We start from the raw sequence: 14,999 nt of genomic DNA, 5'->3' as shown, positions 1-14,999 counted from the left end.
AAACTTTTACGACAAAGATATCATTCTTACATTCGAATAAAATATAACGCCGATACATACCTCCATTAACTACTTTTTTCGACGCCATAACATAGGTGCAGGAATAAATGATGGCTGCACGCTAATCTCTGATGGAGTGCTGGTCCACGTTTAAGGAAAGCGTAATGAACTGATATAGCAAGTGCGTGTGCAATTTTGAGGTCCAGCGGTGAAGTAGGTATCGTTGATTTGGACCTCGCGGAGATTGAGTAAATTTGGGTTTAGTATACGGAAATTGTTTTGGAGTACAAGTTCATTGTGTATCTGAAAGGGCTGACCACCAGTAGGATTATGAAATCGTTAGAAGAGGCATTGGAGTTATTTTGAGTGTTTTCCGTAGGAAAATAATCGCGTGTGCCACCATTTGCATACGCGCTTTATCCCATAGTTGAAGATATTATTGACCAACTGAGGGATTCTTTCAATCAAATTAAGTTTTATCCTTTTAATAGTCATATTATGCATGGGTGGTTGCGTCAGCTCGTCGTACGCGTCAAAGCAAATTTGGTGTATAAGGCAAGGAAGTAATCGGAGATTACGATGGTATACCTCTGGTATATTTTTGTTAAAGTGAAGGTGCCAAATAGGTATGATAATTAAGGGACTCACATCGTCATTGGCATAATGAGCTCGTCGCGACCAATCTCCACTCTATAAGGTATATTGCGCAGCCTCTGCAATTTTATCTTTGGGAGATTGTTTTGGTCGAGGTGGATAATACTGGGGCGTCTGGCTGACTAAACCTGCATAGGTGCAGAAGACAGAGCGAAACCCAGCATTATTAAAGGAAAGATAATATTATAATTTTATATTAATATATAACATACTATGTGCTAAATATTTGTAAAAGATGAGTAAACCACAATGTATATTTTACTTTGGAAAGTGTTTATAGGTTTGGTTCTCGGAAATATATGATGAATATTTATGTTTCATTTATCTTCATTAAATGATATGCCTAAATAGTTTTAACATTTATATCAATCATATTAAATGTAGATTATTTGTATAAATTGACTTTAGTGAGTGTTGATGATTAAGGAATATTAATTATTAATTGTGAATAGTTTTAATATTGCACGTAAAATTTTAATTCTTAGCAAATGAGGAATTTATTTCCTCGATTAGATGGTTATTTTCAATGATATTATATTTACTGAATGGTAGTCGCGCGTTAATCTAAATAAGTAAGACTTAAATTTACAGATATGAACACACATCTAAACGGTATTACTTCATTATTTAACAATTCTTACTAAAAATAGTTTCAGAGATCGTTGTTTATTATCTTAAACTTATTTTCTTGATAGTTTAATTTTCGCAAATTTAATCTAGATTATACGTTCCTTTATTTGTGAATATTTTTAAATAGTATAATTACTATGAAATTATATTTTAAGAATATACCTAACAAACTACATGTAATGATGAATGATTATCATAAAAATTTTATATCCATCTGAGTAAGCAGTTATAAAATAAATTCAGTTTTTCACAAAAATATATTTAGGGCAAATGCAATTTTTCGATTTGGTGTATAGTATTGTTCATGTTGTACTGAATACTATTACTTTAAAAATTAAAAATAGAAAATGATATTATTTTAGTAAATTAATATAGATCTGACGAATAAGCTATAAACTAAGTAAAAATAATGAATGTACCTCTAAATAAAATACTTTTGATTATTATTTAAGTACTTATTCATATTATATAATTAAAACTATAAACATTCTGAATTTTTATGTGATTTTAATATATTTTACTTGATGAAGTAGCGTATGTTTGCTTTACATTACTCTATATTATAGGGTAGTTATCATATCCCAGTATTATAATAATAAAAATATACAATTATTTTGTAGTTAAAAATAAATACATTATATAATATAATGAAATATAGAAGAATGATTATGTTATTATTTAGGATAACTTATAAATTAGAGGTTGTTCATTTTTAGGTTTATTATTATATATTTGTGTAAAAATATTAGATATAAAAAATTAATTATTTTTTATTAAATAATTTAGTTAAAGTAGTATTAATTATAAATATGAAAAGTAATAATAATTTAATGAATAAATATAATACAAGATAGTTAATTTATAATATTTCTATGTAAAATTTTTTTAACTTATTATTAAATACAAGTTATTCTATATAAAAATTTCAATGAATTATATTTAGCATCGAGTTAGCTTATTATGACCCATAACTATATTAGTACTATTTTTTGACGAAGCATATATTTTATTTTGAGTATACATATAAATAGTTAAAATTAATTATTATAATAAATGAACAAGCCTTTAAGCTAGTTTTTCCTATTTAGGGCGAAGTCGCTGACAGTAATCGTGGTAGCATAACTCATTCTGCCACTTCTCATGGCGATAGGCCTTTCGGGCATGATATTTCTCATCTCTAACAGTCTGTTTACTTCCCACTCAGTAAACATCGACATACCGACCTTGCCGAAACTTCCATAAAACGAAAATTTCGTTTATCTGTCAGCCTCTCCGAACACTGAGCTAACAAGAGATTTGCTGGACTTCGTTCTAGCGAAAAATGGCCTTAAGGGCCACCGAACGAGATTCTTCGAGTCTCCAGAGGAGGCAAATAGCTACTTCGCTAAGAAGAACCTTTTTACTAACCAAAGTTTTGATGTAGAATTTGCTAGGTAGGTATTCTGCGATGATGTATTGCAGGTAGCGGATACATGCAATTCCACATTTTTAGATACTTTCTAGGACGATCTACATAATAGGTATCCATAATATTCAGGTCCGCTCCTGAATGACGAAATATTCATTCATATTAACATTCTACAGTCAGAGGAAATGATTTAGAACATGCCGCTCAACCTTACGGTCGAGGTGGTTGTGAACAATTCGTTTTTAGAAAAATTACTGGTAGAATAGCCTGATCCATTGTTTTAGTAATTCACATTTGGTTGGAAGAAAGCATTTTGGACAGGTTACGGAATAGCTCTTTAGACGTAAATCGATTAGTATTTAGTAGATTATTTCGCAAAAGTAGACTATCATATTAGTTATAACTTTCTAGAGCCATTGAAACAACGCGTTGATAATGTGATGAATATCAACCTTCTTTTTAGCATCGCTAACTCGCTTTCGCTTACTGTTATCATTCTTATGGCAGCTTTCATCGCAACGCAGAACAGAGATAATATCCATGTGGTTCTTAAGCGGTTAGGAGTGCTACATCATTCTTTCTATACTACTGCTATGGTTTTCACTTTTGTCCCAACCTTGGTATCCACTGAAACCTTCTTCGTCTTTGGCCACTATGTCGGCATATTGCCTTTTTCCGGTATTACTGTTGGTTTCTGCATGGTGGCGGCTCTGGCATCTGCTTTAATTATCTCGGTTGGTGTAAATTTTATATCTGTGATTTTTGGTAGCTAGCGCACGCGTGTAATTATTTTTGTGTGCATAATGTGTCTTGCGATGATCTTACTGCCCATAGTTTTCCACTAGGCTTTATTTTTCTCAACAACATTCTTCGATCCTTCCATGCTTCCTTAGGCTATTACCTGGACAGTTACCTTTCTAGTTCCGATTTTTGGAGTAGTCATGGTGTATGACTCCATGTATTTTGCGCTAAGCAAGGATATAAAGAGCTAGTATGTGAGTAGCTACATCTGGAAACCCTAATAAACGCTTGTTTCATTGAACTTCCTTACGACATAAGGTACCAAGTAATTCTTATGCATTCTCCAGAACATAGACGCTGGACATATATGCAAATATCAGCACGTGACCTACTGGCATCTCTACCTAGTGCTGGGATTCTCTGCTGCTTTCTTTTTCCTTTTCATTATCTACCTCGCCCATGTAATTCCTGAAAAGGGTTTCTATGGTCTGCATCCACTTTTCTTCTTGAAAAAGGACCTATGGTAATGGCGGAGGCTGGTGCCAGATTCTAACCATGTTAATCTGTAGAACATTTCTGTTACATATAAAGGAAAATGGAAAGTCTGGCGCCGTAGTAAAATAGTTGGCCTTGCTAACTGTAGTTTTTCGCTGCTAGAGGGATCCTCGGCAGTCATTGGCGAAACTTCCGCAGGAAAGTCAACCCTACTTGGGGCGATCGCCGGTGATGTTCAGTTGGACAGGTAGGCTTCTTGCAGCTCAACTGTTTTTGGAACATTCGACCTCACAAACTCGATTCATGCTTACTTGGTAAAGCCCTTTACCGGCTACTGCCCCTAAGACTTTAGCAACGTCTTCCTGGATATGTCGGTGTTGAATAATGTAGCGTTTTCCTTCAGCCTCAGACAATACCGGACTGGTGCTAAGATATCAATCGCCGAGTAGAGCGCTATCATCCAGGACCTTCTCGCGACTATAGGGCTAGAGTCGCCGTCCGTTCAACGAAGAACCGCCAAGAGGCTCAGTGGCGGTATGCTGAGAAGACTCGCCTGCTGTAACGCCATCGTTGGCTCAAACAACCTCGTCATGTTCGACGAAATTTCGGCTGGGGTGGACCCAATATTGAAACGAAAGATCTGGGAGATTGTTCGCAAGATCGAATGCTCGGTAGTTTTGACTACACACGACATGACGGAGGTTGAGGAGATTGCGCAGAAAATCAACTTCATAGACCGCGGGGCGATATTCTAGCATAACCAAACGCTACCCCAGGTGCGGTAAATGTTTTAGGGCTACTCACTTACCTTCAACTTCGAGTCCGAGAACTTCACTGAAGAAAAACTACGCGAGCTCTTTCCGTATGAATTTACTGTTATAGGTATTCGTCGACATTCTGTACAACTTGAGTTTAACGAAATATCCCAGTAGGTGCTTTTAGAGCTCCACTTATTATTAGAAACCCTAGAGCATGATAAAATAGTGTCTACTTATACCCTATAGAAATTTAAACTTTAAGATACTTATGTTAAGCTGTAAATGGAACTGTAAAAATAGGAGACTATAAAGTAACGAAAAACGTCGCGTGGTTACATAAATAATAAATTTATGGCTTTGGTGTAGAACATGTTTAGACTTGAATTTTTCTCTGGCCAAACATCGTTCATATATGCATTATTACTTTTGATGTCATTTATTGTTTTATTTCTTGGAGTGGCATATATATTACTTGTTAAGATGATAGGGCTCACCGGAGATGGAAATATTACAGTGCATTATCATAATACGAAATAATATTTATTTAATTAGTGCTATTTATAATGTTATAAGCATTATGGAAATAATTAAAATCTTATTAAAAATGTACTTAATTAATGTTTGTAAGAAAGGCCGAAAGAATTATTTACCTTTAATATACTCGAACACCAATATTGTATTTACTATGCGACATTTTTGGGACTTGATTATTATTCTCGATCTATTACTTCATTAGGTGACTATAGATAATCTCATTAGGATATGGTATTTAACTATTTAGTAGTTGATCCTCTCAAGCGTAATGATTTGCTTCCATAAATTTCAAAGTAAACATAAAATAAACTTTTAGAACAATCTTTCTAATTAGAAGATTTTGACTATGATAAGTTGTACGAAAATAGTAAAGTCGTAAACCCGTTAAAATATCCTGATTTAGCTCCTCTTTAATAGCTGGTTATAGGCAATCATTATATTAGAAATGAGACCGGATGCTATAATTTAGAATATTGTAAGTAAACTTGTATTAACAGAGATAATTAATTTTTAAAATGTGGGGAATAACCTAAATTGATATAATGTATATAATAATGTATTCAAGAGTTTAAATGTGATTATTAATCAAAATTTGTTATAAGAAATTAAAATATCAAAGTATTTAATACTTCCGCTTAAGCAATTAATCATTATAATATTGTAGGTAAAAATTCTCATATAAAGTTTAATGGAAATAATACACTACCTACTACAGATATATTAAACTAGTTATACAATAATCTTTACTCATCTGGTATAGTAGAATTCAATAAATAAAATAGTAAGTATGTTAATATTTAAATATCATTACTACTGCCATTAAACATATTTTGGTATGGTGCAAATGCATTAGAAGTTTAACTAGCAGACAAGTTATAGTATAAATGTGATGGATTATATATTAACGAGACATATGTAGTATATATAGGAGCCAGAGGGATAGATAGGTCGATATGGATAAATGATACTACTGTGAGACTGCCATGTAATCCTCCAGTTGTATTTTATGATATAGGAAATAATATGTTAACTCAACAAACCTCCGCATTATTTAGAAAGTATCTTTTTGCCAATTCAATCGATTATTCTCCTTGGAACTTCACTTATTCTATATAGTAGAGCGAGATGCCAGGTTTTTCGAATGTAAGCATTTAGCCGAATATGGAGATAAATAATTCTAATGAGATTACTAATTTAATAACAATAGTAGTTTTACTGATAGGAGGCTTTTTACCTCTATTTTTTACAGGCCAGCTTGCGGGTATGGATTGTGATAATGCAGTCAACAAACTCTTCCACTTCCACAATGTGAAGATGACGCTATTGTTTCTTGCCCATTCGACATTTTACACCATTGTTGCTTTGATAATGGCATTGGCTACGCTTCTGATTATTGCGATCATATGCTATCCTATTTTAGCAAATCTACCCAATCCGGGATTTGTAGTAGGCCTGTATATTATGCAGGCTCTAGCGTGTGTCCCAACTGGTATTTTGATGGGAAAGATTCTGAACTCCGGGAAGTATGCGGCTGTGGTATCGTTATTAATTACTATCTTTGCGGTCGTATTCTAGATAATGACAATAGCATCGGATTCATTTGCCCAGATAATCTCTATTGTGATACCGGCATATGGTTTCTGCTACATTATATCCTTGGTAATACATCATCAAGTGGTGTAATAGAAATTATATGTAACGATTTTTATCTCATACTTTTTGTAGTTCTTTGTATTTTTCCTTGTCGCATAGTAAAATAGAATTATGTTCATCATAAAAGTGATCCTAAAATTTAAAAAGACTAGGTCTGAGGTTGCTCTTCTAGATACGCATGTGATCGAGTATTATGGCGACGCTAGCTTCTTCGACGTATAAAATGTTACGCATTAGTATGAAAGATCCTAATTTGCGCTTAAGGACGTGTCCTTTTCAGTGAAAGAGAACTGCGTGTTTGGGCTTCTGGGTTCGAACGGGTCGGGGAAGAGCACCCTTATGCACTCCTTCGCGGGAATCATATAGATTGATCAAGGTGCAGCGGTAATTGGTCCATATGACCTTTATAAAACATACCACAAGTACAAGAGCTTCACCATGGTGCCGCAGCACGATATATTTTATGAAAGTCTCACCATTTCCTAAATTGTGCAGCTATTCTCCATTTTCAACGAAACCAGCCAAGTGGATCAAATTTTGGAGCTACTGGACCTGAGCGCTATCAGGAATGCTCTGATTTCCTCGCTTTCTGGAGGAATTCGTCGAAAGCTATCTCTCGCAATCGCTCTGACCAGCAAGGCAAATATAATCGCATTGGACGAGCCCTCGACAGGTTTGGGTGCGCTTACTAAATAGGTAATTCAGGTTGCCACCTAGAAGCTGATTCATCTAGGTAAAACCGTTATCATCACTACGCACGACCTGAGCGAGGTGGCTTAACTGGTCGACGATGTTGTTTTGCTGAAAGACGGTCGCATTAACTACTGCGGCAGTGTGGACAACATGCGGGAGAAAAATTGCTTCCAGGTGCAAATTTCTGTGAAGCGTGATGAATTTAGGCTCAAATTTGCGTAATACACTAGAGGCGAGAGGGACGATTACTTCGTCCTATTTGGGCTGAAGATGAGCCGGGTGGTCTAGTGGGCGATTGACAACGAAGTAGCATCGGAAAGCTATGATGTATGCGAGATAGACTTGGAGGAGGACTTCATGCGCTTGATCGGGGAATGAAAAATGTTTTAGCGGAGTTGGTGGCATGGGAAGCTACATACGCCAAACTAATTACCTTCGGCTATCAAAAGTATAAATTTATCGATAACACTAAATTTTAGAGGACTTCCGGTACCAGAGAGTGAAAATTTGGCATCAATATGATTATACATTATAATCGTGCATCAATATCCTAGTAAATTCTATGTTATTCAATTTCGTAATTAGCTTCGAAATTCTTACCAAATTCATGCTTTATAACTGGAAATTCTTAATCTAACACTATTCAGTTAACCAGTCGTTATATAAATATCTATCATTAATTGATCCCTGAAATATTAGCATAATAGCGACAAGTTAATTCCTTTAATCTTAGTTAATGACATCAATACACAATTAAGCTGCAAATTTTGTACTAGTACTTGCGTTAACCCATTATTACTAAAGTTACACATTTTGACTAATTATAAGATTATTATTTAATATAAATGATTATAGTAATAGGCCTATCAATAAAATAAGTAAATTATCTATATAGTTATGAATATTCTATTAATTATTTACTTATTCAATTTATTAATAATTATTCACTAAATATATATTTGGTGGTAATATTCAAAAAATCGTATGTGTGAGTTTCTAACTGTGTACCTATATTAAATATAGTTAACTGTAGTATTAGTTTCATAATATATTAAGCAGTCTCAATTATATACAACAGCTTAATGCCAAAATCATATATGTAATGCGTTTTTATATTTAAAAAATTATTGATATTATTATTAAAATCATTATTTATGTTAATCTAAAATAGAGCTAATAAGTATACTTAGTCAAAATATTTTCTGCTAGTAAAAATAGAATAAAATGTTAAATTCTGCTTTAAATATATATGATAATCAACTATTCTGTAAATAATTAAAACTTCTAAATACTGCTTTATATACATACTATAAACTCATAGTAGAAACGAAAGTTTTATTATCACCTGTACAACTAATAAATCATCTTAAACTTTATTAAATAATGGGAAACTGTATTGCCAAACTATAAGAACGACCATAAAATGCGAAATTTAAGTAGTTCTGGCATAAAGCAAATACTAACTATAAGAAAATAGGATATCTAGACAACTGCCATGTTGCAACTGAAAGTTGTACCTCCCAGGGAGGTGTCACTCAACTTATAAACTATTCTATGATAAACTTGTCAATATAGGAAGCTGAAAGCCTGTCAATCCAAGATCCACGCACTGGTCTACACAGCTTACGACAGTCCTTTGACGGTGTCAGTATGCTCGAAACTTGCATGTGAAATACGATTTAATAAGTAGTTTATTTATTTAACTTGATATTATAAATCATATTACTTATACTAGCTATACTGCTATTGCAACTTATTTATGTTCCTTAATTATATTGTTCTATTACAATCAGTAAAGTTATACAGATAAAAGTTTTCAACTCCGTATCTTTACCATCAAATTATCATTATAGCACTAACTACCCAATCTTAACACCCTTTCGCATCTTTTCCTACTATTAGATCTTCATCACTAGCCAAAATACACAAAATAACTTATTATTATATCCTTACTATGTTATTATTTCCACCACACCAATTCCTACCAAAAATGCAGTAACTCTATCAGGTCCCTGAAGGCCAGCTCACGCGCACTATCTACAAGCACATTGAAAACCAAGAGTTCGACGAGGCTATCAACGTCCTGAAGCTCCAGCTTCAGATGTTCCCCAACAACTCGCCAGCGTGCTCCATTTTAGCCTACTGCTACTACCACAAGGGCGAATTCGACCTCGCAATTCCTCTCTACGAGCAACTGGTCAAGAAATACCCAGACTCCGAGCGCTACCAGCTATCGCTAGCGAACTCGCGCTACAAGGCCGATATGCTCGTCGAGGCGCTCCAGCTCAAAATCGACTCGCACGACGCGGACGTTCTGAGGGCGTACTGCAAGCACGATATCGACGATTCTAACGCCCTCCAGAACCTCGTCGAAAAGCTCACAAAATCGCCCACCGATGACCCGCGCGTCTTCGCTCTGAAGGCCAATTTGCTCCTCAAACAGGAAAAGTTCCAGGAGGCCATCGACCTCTACGACGCAGCGAACGAAATCTGCCCGGACCCGCGAATTTTCTACGCAAAAGCCGTCGCTTTCTACCGCCAAAGCGACTACCCGCACTGCCTGAAAACGCTCGGCGATTTGGTCGATTTGAGCGCCAAGAAGTACCCGGAACTCGTCCAGGCGGCGCAGAGCTTCAACGGCGCAGGACAAGTGGAAAGTCAAACTGTAATTCAAAATCTGAACCATTTGCTCGGCTCTGCGCTCATCGACGCCTTCAACTTAAAGGCGTCAATTGAGTGGAATTTGGGCGACGAATACGCCGCAAATCGCGCTCTGAAGAGCATGCCGTATCGCAAAGAGGAGGATTTGGATCCTGTTACACTGCACAATTTGGCGCTCAGCGAGATGATGCATTAGCCGAGTTAGGCCGTCAAAAAGCTCCAATTTCTGATTCAGGTGCCGCCTTTTCCGGTGGAGGCATTTCAGAACTTGATAAATATCTACATTCAGCACGGTTTGTTCGATCTGGCGGCTGATTTGATGGCTGAAAATTAGCAGCTGAGCCAGGCGAGTTTGGAGCCCGAAAAGCAAGCATTTTTCTAGGCAGTCGTTTAGAGCATCGCGAGCCCAGAAGAAGCGTATTCGCAGTTGGATCAGCTGAAGCAGAGATATGCTAATCAGCTTAGACGAATTCGTTAGGAAATCACGCAAACGCGCTCAAAATCGTCCAAAAACAAGCAAGCGGCGGACGAATTTACCGGAAGATTCAACACGAACGAGGCGAAAACGATGTCTAAAGAGGAGATTGCGGTCAACACGCTGCTGCAGCAATATGAGCAAAAGCTCGGGATCTTCATTCCCGTGATTACCTGGCAAACGTCGATTTTGTACAATTTGAAGCGCTACAAAGGCGCGTATCACATTATTTGCCAATACGAAGATTTGATCGAGGATCACCCCTCCTACAAGATCAATTAGGCCAATATTCTGTTCGCTAACGAAGATTACGCGGACGCGCTCGAAAAGTACCAGGAGGTCGTCGATACGCTCGGCCAGGAGAACATTTTGGACGTTCCGGCCATCGCGGTGGCGAATCTCTGCGTTTGTTACGTGTTGAACTCTCAGAACAACTTAGCCGAGCAGCTGATGCAGAAAGTGGACACCGCGCAGACGCAAATAACGAACGTTTCGCCTGAATCGTCGAACCAGCTCCTGCATTTGTCGATAACGAACATCGTGCTGGGCGCACTCTACGCGATCAATCAGAACATGCCGTTCGGTATTAGGCGTATAATTGCGGCCATGGAGCCCACGAGCGAGAAGCTCAGCCCCGACTCTTGGCTGTACGTCAAAAGGCCGCTCGTGAGCCTCGCGGAGGCCTGCTCGATGAATCTGGGCGGCCCCGCCGAGGAGCAGCTCATCGACCATGTTCTGCTGTTCCTGGACGAGGTCATCAAATACGGCGAGGAAATGAGCATTAACCCCACGGCAGTCGGGTTCGCGGGTGTGACTGAAAAGAACATCAGCGAGGAGGCCAGGGCGCTCAAATCAATCTATTTGCAGTTGATGTGATGGCTTAATTTTGAAATTTTGTTCACTCGGCGGAGGCTTCGCTCAAGTATATGAGCTCTTCGCCTTCTAGAAGCGAAATCGCGCTAAAAATTGACTGGATAGGGCTCAGGTCGATCCTGTTCGCCTCGTCGTCACGGTAGAATGAGGTGGTGTTGTTCTTGGTTTCAGGGCAGAAAACGAGCTATTTTATTGCACTTTCGCTATTAGCTACATCACTTGTATCACACGATTTTTCCAGCTCACTCAGAGCATCTGCCATGGCCTCTACGTATGACTTGCTGGCTCCCATTTAATAATTTAAAATGTCGACTTTATTATGTCAGAGTAAGCGATTCTAGATGGCAAAGTACATAATCCATAGAAATTTTTACGACTCCAAAATGTATATAACTTTCAATAAGTAACTGTTTATTATTAGAAAAAAGCCGTAAAAGTCATTTGATAATAATTCTTCATAATAAGCTGTGCTTGTTAAATAAAATGTTTGATAACGCTATAGAACTAAGAGGAAATTAAAATTTTGTATCAATAATATTAATGAGGCTGAGATAGATATCTATATATAATTTAAATGGGAAAGTAGGTTAAATAACCAATTTTAATCTTTGCAAGATTTAGGCGTAATTGAATTAGGAGTTACTTTTAAAAGTGTATATCAATAATATAAACTATTGAAATTCTATATCACTCATTTAAATATGGGATCTCGCCTAACACTTCACGGCAGGTAGTCGGCAACGCAAAGGTCGCCTCTGGGGCTCTGCCGTTCGTAGTAGGCCTTCAAATTATGATATGCCTCAGGGCTGAGCCTGGTTTGCTGGAGGATGGCGTTGACGGTCAGGTCGTGGGCTAGCCGGATGCTGTCCATTTTTTTTGTGTAGTAGGCTGGACCCTATATATACTTTATTGTTGTATTGGAAATGTAGATATTAAAAATTATGAGTATTCCTGAAATGATGTATATCTTGATAATTTATACTAATACTTCTTTTTTGTTGTTTATGCTGTGTAATAAAATAATACATAATGAGTATTAATAAGATACATTTTGCAAAGAAGCCGATTAGTGATTACAATACAACTATTCAGCTTAACAATATTTTTATTTGCTACTTAATATAGTTATTACTGGTGCTGGCGAACCTTTCCGATAAATTACTTCAATTATTAGTGTATTATACTATAATCAGTATATTCATTTTAGAAATGCATAATTTTATTATGAGTACTATCCTTGGCCCACACCCAGTAAATAATTATAATATTATCACTGTAAGCTTGTATATACCTAATAAACAAAAATCTAGCTCTTGTCTGAGTTTGTTACTCAGCCTAGTACTTGCTAGTTCTTCAAATTCAGTATGATCACTTTACGCGTTATACAATAAAGTATTACGGACCGATACATATAAGATCGTATACAATAGATAAATAATTATTTTGTTTATAATTATAGTGATATTATTGCTAACTAAACTTGTAAAGTATAATGAGAGGTAACATTCAAGGTTTTTAAATACGCTTATATATCAAACCTGTATTAAATGGTAATTGTTGATTTTATTGTATAAATTATATTATTATTCTAACGGACTCATTATAAACTCAATCATTTACTTAACCTTCAGAAACAAAAATGAAAATTTTATCTAAACGTTTTTCGATATAAATACCTAAGCTGATTGGATTCCTAGTAGACTAAATATATCATAGAGCCAACATAGTGGTTGATATCTCAGATAAATTTACGGAAGCATAGCGTCCAGTATTTCCCTAGTTGGTCATACCGCACTGTAGTTCTAAATTCAGGACTTATTGGCTGGCAATGACCATTTATGCAGCACAGTCGTATGCACATGAAATAAGGGTAGCCATACCTAATGGGGGGCTAGCCGATGTGCATTCACTATCCTAGTAATTCAGTTACTAGTATCAAAATAAGCACCTTCAGTCTTAGTAGGCATAGAAGAAGTTAACGACAATCCCAGTTAAGATTTATCACTTAGTACTTATTTGCTGTCTATAATTGATAAACCAAATTATCCCAACCTTAAGTCAAACCAATCTAAAAGTAAAATATCACTTCTTACCTTTCTTGATGAAGTAGAAAGCGAGCCCGCCGCCCACTGCGCCAGCTACCACCAGGACCGCGATCACGATGCCCGCCACGGCGCCCCCGGAGAGCTTGTTGGATGAAGACTCCGGCACGGGTAGGAAGCAGAATGTTCCGACCTTGGAGTAGCCAGGGGCGCACTCCTCGCACTTGGCGTCCTTGAGGACGTAACCGGGCAGGCAGGTGGCGCAGGTGGTGGGGGCCTTGGGCTTGCACTTGGCATCGTCAAAGTCGTAGTTGGCGACGTCAATGCATCCGGTGCATACTCCCTTAGCTCCATCAGCACAGGTGCACAGGGTGTCGGTGCAGGTTCCTGGGGCGGGTACGGGAACGACGGGGCAGGCGAGGCAGTTCTTGGCTGCAGCGCCGCAATTGCATGCGGTCTGCTATTTATCAGTTCCACAGTCAGCGGCAGCAGAGCTTATACAGGCCTTATTTACAGGTAAATTCGCACAAGGTGCGGTGCAGGTCTGATCGGTGTTCATCTCGTGGGTAGCCTTGCAGGTCGTGCATTTGGTAGCGCTGCTGCAGTTTGCACACTCACCAGAACAATCCGAGCAGACATTTCCAGTAGACTTAATCTCGCAGAACTTACCATCCATGCAAAGTGTTTTGTCATCGCACTCGTTGACGATGGCGCCCTTGACTACACAAACATCAGCCTTAACTTCGTATCCATCGGCACATACCGTGCACTTTTCAGCGGTGGAGCAGGTGATGCAGTTGGCAGAGCAGGCAATACATGCGGTCTCACTATTCAAGAAAAACTTAGGAGCGCATGCGCTGCAGACATCTACTGAACCGATAGCGCATCCAACACAATGTTCTGCACCAGATGTGCAGTCGACGCAGTCAGCTGGGACATCGCTTGTAGCATCAACTGGGCATGCCTTCATCTCTGGGCAAACTTTTGTAGCGTTATCACACTTTTCATCCATTCTTGGTGTTTTAATAAAGATACAGTTTCAAAAAAAATCCCTATATTAGTTAATTATATACCTGAAGATAATTGCAAAAAATAAAAGTTAATATTATTACCTTATTGTCCGCTTTATTACTTCAGAAAAACTATATTAATATAACGAATAGCATTAATTAATGATATATAAAATGTAATATAATTTGCATAAGTTGTGAGTATAATATATAATACCAAATTACTTTCACATCACAATACCAAAAACAGGTATTATGCAGAAATACACACTAATGTGCACATATTAGGTGGAAACAAGTTCGCGGATAAGGCGTGCAACAACATTGGGAAAATGGGGAGGGTAGTAGGAGTTGGAATTCAGGTACGTAAAT

At 37.2% G+C, this 14,999-nt stretch overlaps 6 protein-coding genes across 6 annotated transcripts; 3 read left to right on the top strand and 3 right to left on the bottom strand. All coding sequences in view use genetic code 6, as the record gives it.

Moving 5' to 3' along the window:
- Window positions 1-644: 644 nt before the first annotated feature.
- SS50377_26073 (uncharacterized protein) lies at window positions 645-818 on the bottom strand (the record flags this gene model as incomplete). The annotated part of the gene is made up of 1 exon (XM_067909893.1): window positions 645-818. The coding sequence occupies one exon, from the start codon at window positions 816-818 to the stop codon at window positions 645-647; it is 174 nt and encodes a 57-aa protein (XP_067762649.1).
- Window positions 819-2,337: 1,519 nt separating this feature from the next.
- Window positions 2,338-7,944, top strand: SS50377_26072 (ABC transporter family protein; the record flags this gene model as incomplete). The annotated part of the gene is made up of 1 exon (XM_067909892.1): window positions 2,338-7,944. One exon carries the CDS (start codon window positions 2,338-2,340, stop codon window positions 7,942-7,944), a length of 5,607 nt encoding a protein of 1,868 aa, XP_067762648.1.
- A 1,005-nt stretch (window positions 7,945-8,949) lies between these two features.
- SS50377_26071 (uncharacterized protein) lies at window positions 8,950-9,237 on the top strand (the record flags this gene model as incomplete). Its single annotated transcript, XM_067909891.1, has 1 exon — window positions 8,950-9,237. One exon carries the CDS (start codon window positions 8,950-8,952, stop codon window positions 9,235-9,237), a length of 288 nt encoding a protein of 95 aa, XP_067762647.1.
- A 319-nt stretch (window positions 9,238-9,556) lies between these two features.
- Window positions 9,557-11,578, top strand: SS50377_26070 (putative TPR repeat family protein; the record flags this gene model as incomplete). The annotated part of the gene is made up of 1 exon (XM_067909890.1): window positions 9,557-11,578. The coding sequence occupies one exon, from the start codon at window positions 9,557-9,559 to the stop codon at window positions 11,576-11,578; it is 2,022 nt and encodes a 673-aa protein (XP_067762646.1).
- Window positions 11,579-11,600: 22 nt separating this feature from the next.
- On the bottom strand, window positions 11,601-11,867 carry SS50377_26069 (uncharacterized protein; the record flags this gene model as incomplete). Its single annotated transcript, XM_067909889.1, has 1 exon — window positions 11,601-11,867. The coding sequence occupies one exon, from the start codon at window positions 11,865-11,867 to the stop codon at window positions 11,601-11,603; it is 267 nt and encodes an 88-aa protein (XP_067762645.1).
- A 1,790-nt stretch (window positions 11,868-13,657) lies between these two features.
- On the bottom strand, window positions 13,658-14,629 carry SS50377_26068 (Cysteine-rich membrane protein 1; the record flags this gene model as incomplete). The annotated part of the gene is made up of 1 exon (XM_067909888.1): window positions 13,658-14,629. One exon carries the CDS (start codon window positions 14,627-14,629, stop codon window positions 13,658-13,660), a length of 972 nt encoding a protein of 323 aa, XP_067762644.1.
- Window positions 14,630-14,999: the final 370 nt, after the last annotated feature.

This window comes from Spironucleus salmonicida, chromosome 6 (genome assembly GCF_000497125.1).
Source record: "Spironucleus salmonicida strain ATCC 50377 chromosome 6, whole genome shotgun sequence".
Classification (NCBI taxonomy): domain Eukaryota; phylum Fornicata; order Diplomonadida; family Hexamitidae; genus Spironucleus; species Spironucleus salmonicida.
Note: the sequence above shows the minus strand (reverse complement) of the source record. Positions and strands in the feature narration are given on the sequence as shown.